General features: G+C 62.6%; 1 protein-coding gene across 1 annotated transcript in view; it reads right to left on the minus strand.

Annotated features, from left to right (window-relative positions):
- POLR1D (RNA polymerase I and III subunit D) overlaps nucleotides 1–942 on the minus strand; it is a 20,411-nt gene extending 19,469 nt beyond the window's left edge. The window contains exon 1 of the mRNA XM_027903047.1: nucleotides 814–942. Within this exon, the coding sequence (XP_027758848.1) occupies nucleotides 814–839 (26 nt within the window). The 5' untranslated portion in view covers nucleotides 840–942. The remainder of the gene's footprint in view (nucleotides 1–813) is intronic.
- Between the last annotated feature and the right edge of the window lie 366 nt (nucleotides 943–1,308).

Here is a 1,308-nt window from a genome sequence, read left to right on the forward strand (position 1 = left end):
AAAGTAAGAGAGGCCTACTTTGAGCATCCAAATATAGAAATCTGCATTTTAATCTCCAATGTTTGCTTGGGAACACTGCAACTCACTATGCATGGCAAGAAGAATCCTCTGGTCCACACAAAATACAAAGTGGAAAACAATTTTACTGTTTTCACAAAATAACTGCCAAGCATTTTGTGTTATTCCGTACAAGAACAGGGTAATTTTAACTGGTCAACTGGCACATCTCCAGTACTGAAAATTGAAAATTGTAATAACACAAGCTAAAGTTTTTTTAGTTTATTTTACTAAGTACATCAACTCATCAAATCGTAATGGATAAAAACCACCTAAGACTTTCCAATCTTGTTTCTAAACGGCACCAACACGCAGCACAAGAACAAACTTGTAGCTTTTTTAAAATATTTTATTTATTTTCATTCGTCTGCTTGTGAGCTTTTAAATAATGAATTTTCCCCATTCTGTAGAAAGATTTATTTTCAACTGGAACTCCAAAGTTCTGTCCCGAAGGCACCACGGAAGCAGCTCCAGGCCGCGTTCCCCTCGGCGCGCCCCCTTACCGCACAGCCGGGGGGCTGTCAGGGGACAGGGGGCAGAACCCGGCGGGGCCTGGGGCCCCTCCTCCGCACCGCGGGCCACCCGCCCCCGAGCGCCCGGCCCGGGACGAGCCGCCCCAGGGCCGCCGCCAGCCCCGAGGGGCCCCAGGGCGGACCTGCCCGGGCCTCGCGGGGCGGGAGGCGCCGCCGGGCCCCGCAGAAGCCGCTCGCTCCCGGGGTCGCTCCGCCGCTGCCCCCGCCGCCCCTCAGCCCTCACCTCTCCAGCTCCAGGTCCTCTTCCATGGCTCCCCCGCCGCCCAACGCCGCGGATCCTCAGGCGCAGGCCGCCGCCATCACCCGCTGGCGGCCGGGCGGGGCGGGGCGGGAGCAGGGGCCGGCGAGGACCCCGGCGGGAGGAGCCGGGGCGGTGCGAGCCGCGTCCCGCCACACCCCTCGGGCACCTGCGGCACGGGCGGCCGCGCCCCCCGTACAAGGGAGTGCGGGGGCAATGGGCCCCGCTTGAGGGCGGGGTGCCCGCGGACCTCCGCCGCGGCGGGGGAAGGGGTGGCGTGGCCGTGACTAAGTGTAGGGAAGGCGGGAACACCAGGAGGCGGGAGCAGCGCTGGGGCTGTTGGTCACGGAACCCCCCCCCGGGGTTTGCCCCCGGGCACAGCCGTAGGGCTCGGGCGGGCGGGGACAGGTCCGCGGGCAGCGCCGGGCGCGACTAGAGCAGCGCCCCGCCCGGCCCCTCCTCCGCGCCCGCCCCGCCCGC

Source organism: Empidonax traillii, unplaced genomic scaffold (assembly GCF_003031625.1).
Source record: "Empidonax traillii isolate 1590-97213 ecotype Southwest subspecies unplaced genomic scaffold, ASM303162v1 scaffold926:size687835, whole genome shotgun sequence".
NCBI lineage: Eukaryota > Metazoa > Chordata > Aves > Passeriformes > Tyrannidae > Empidonax > Empidonax traillii.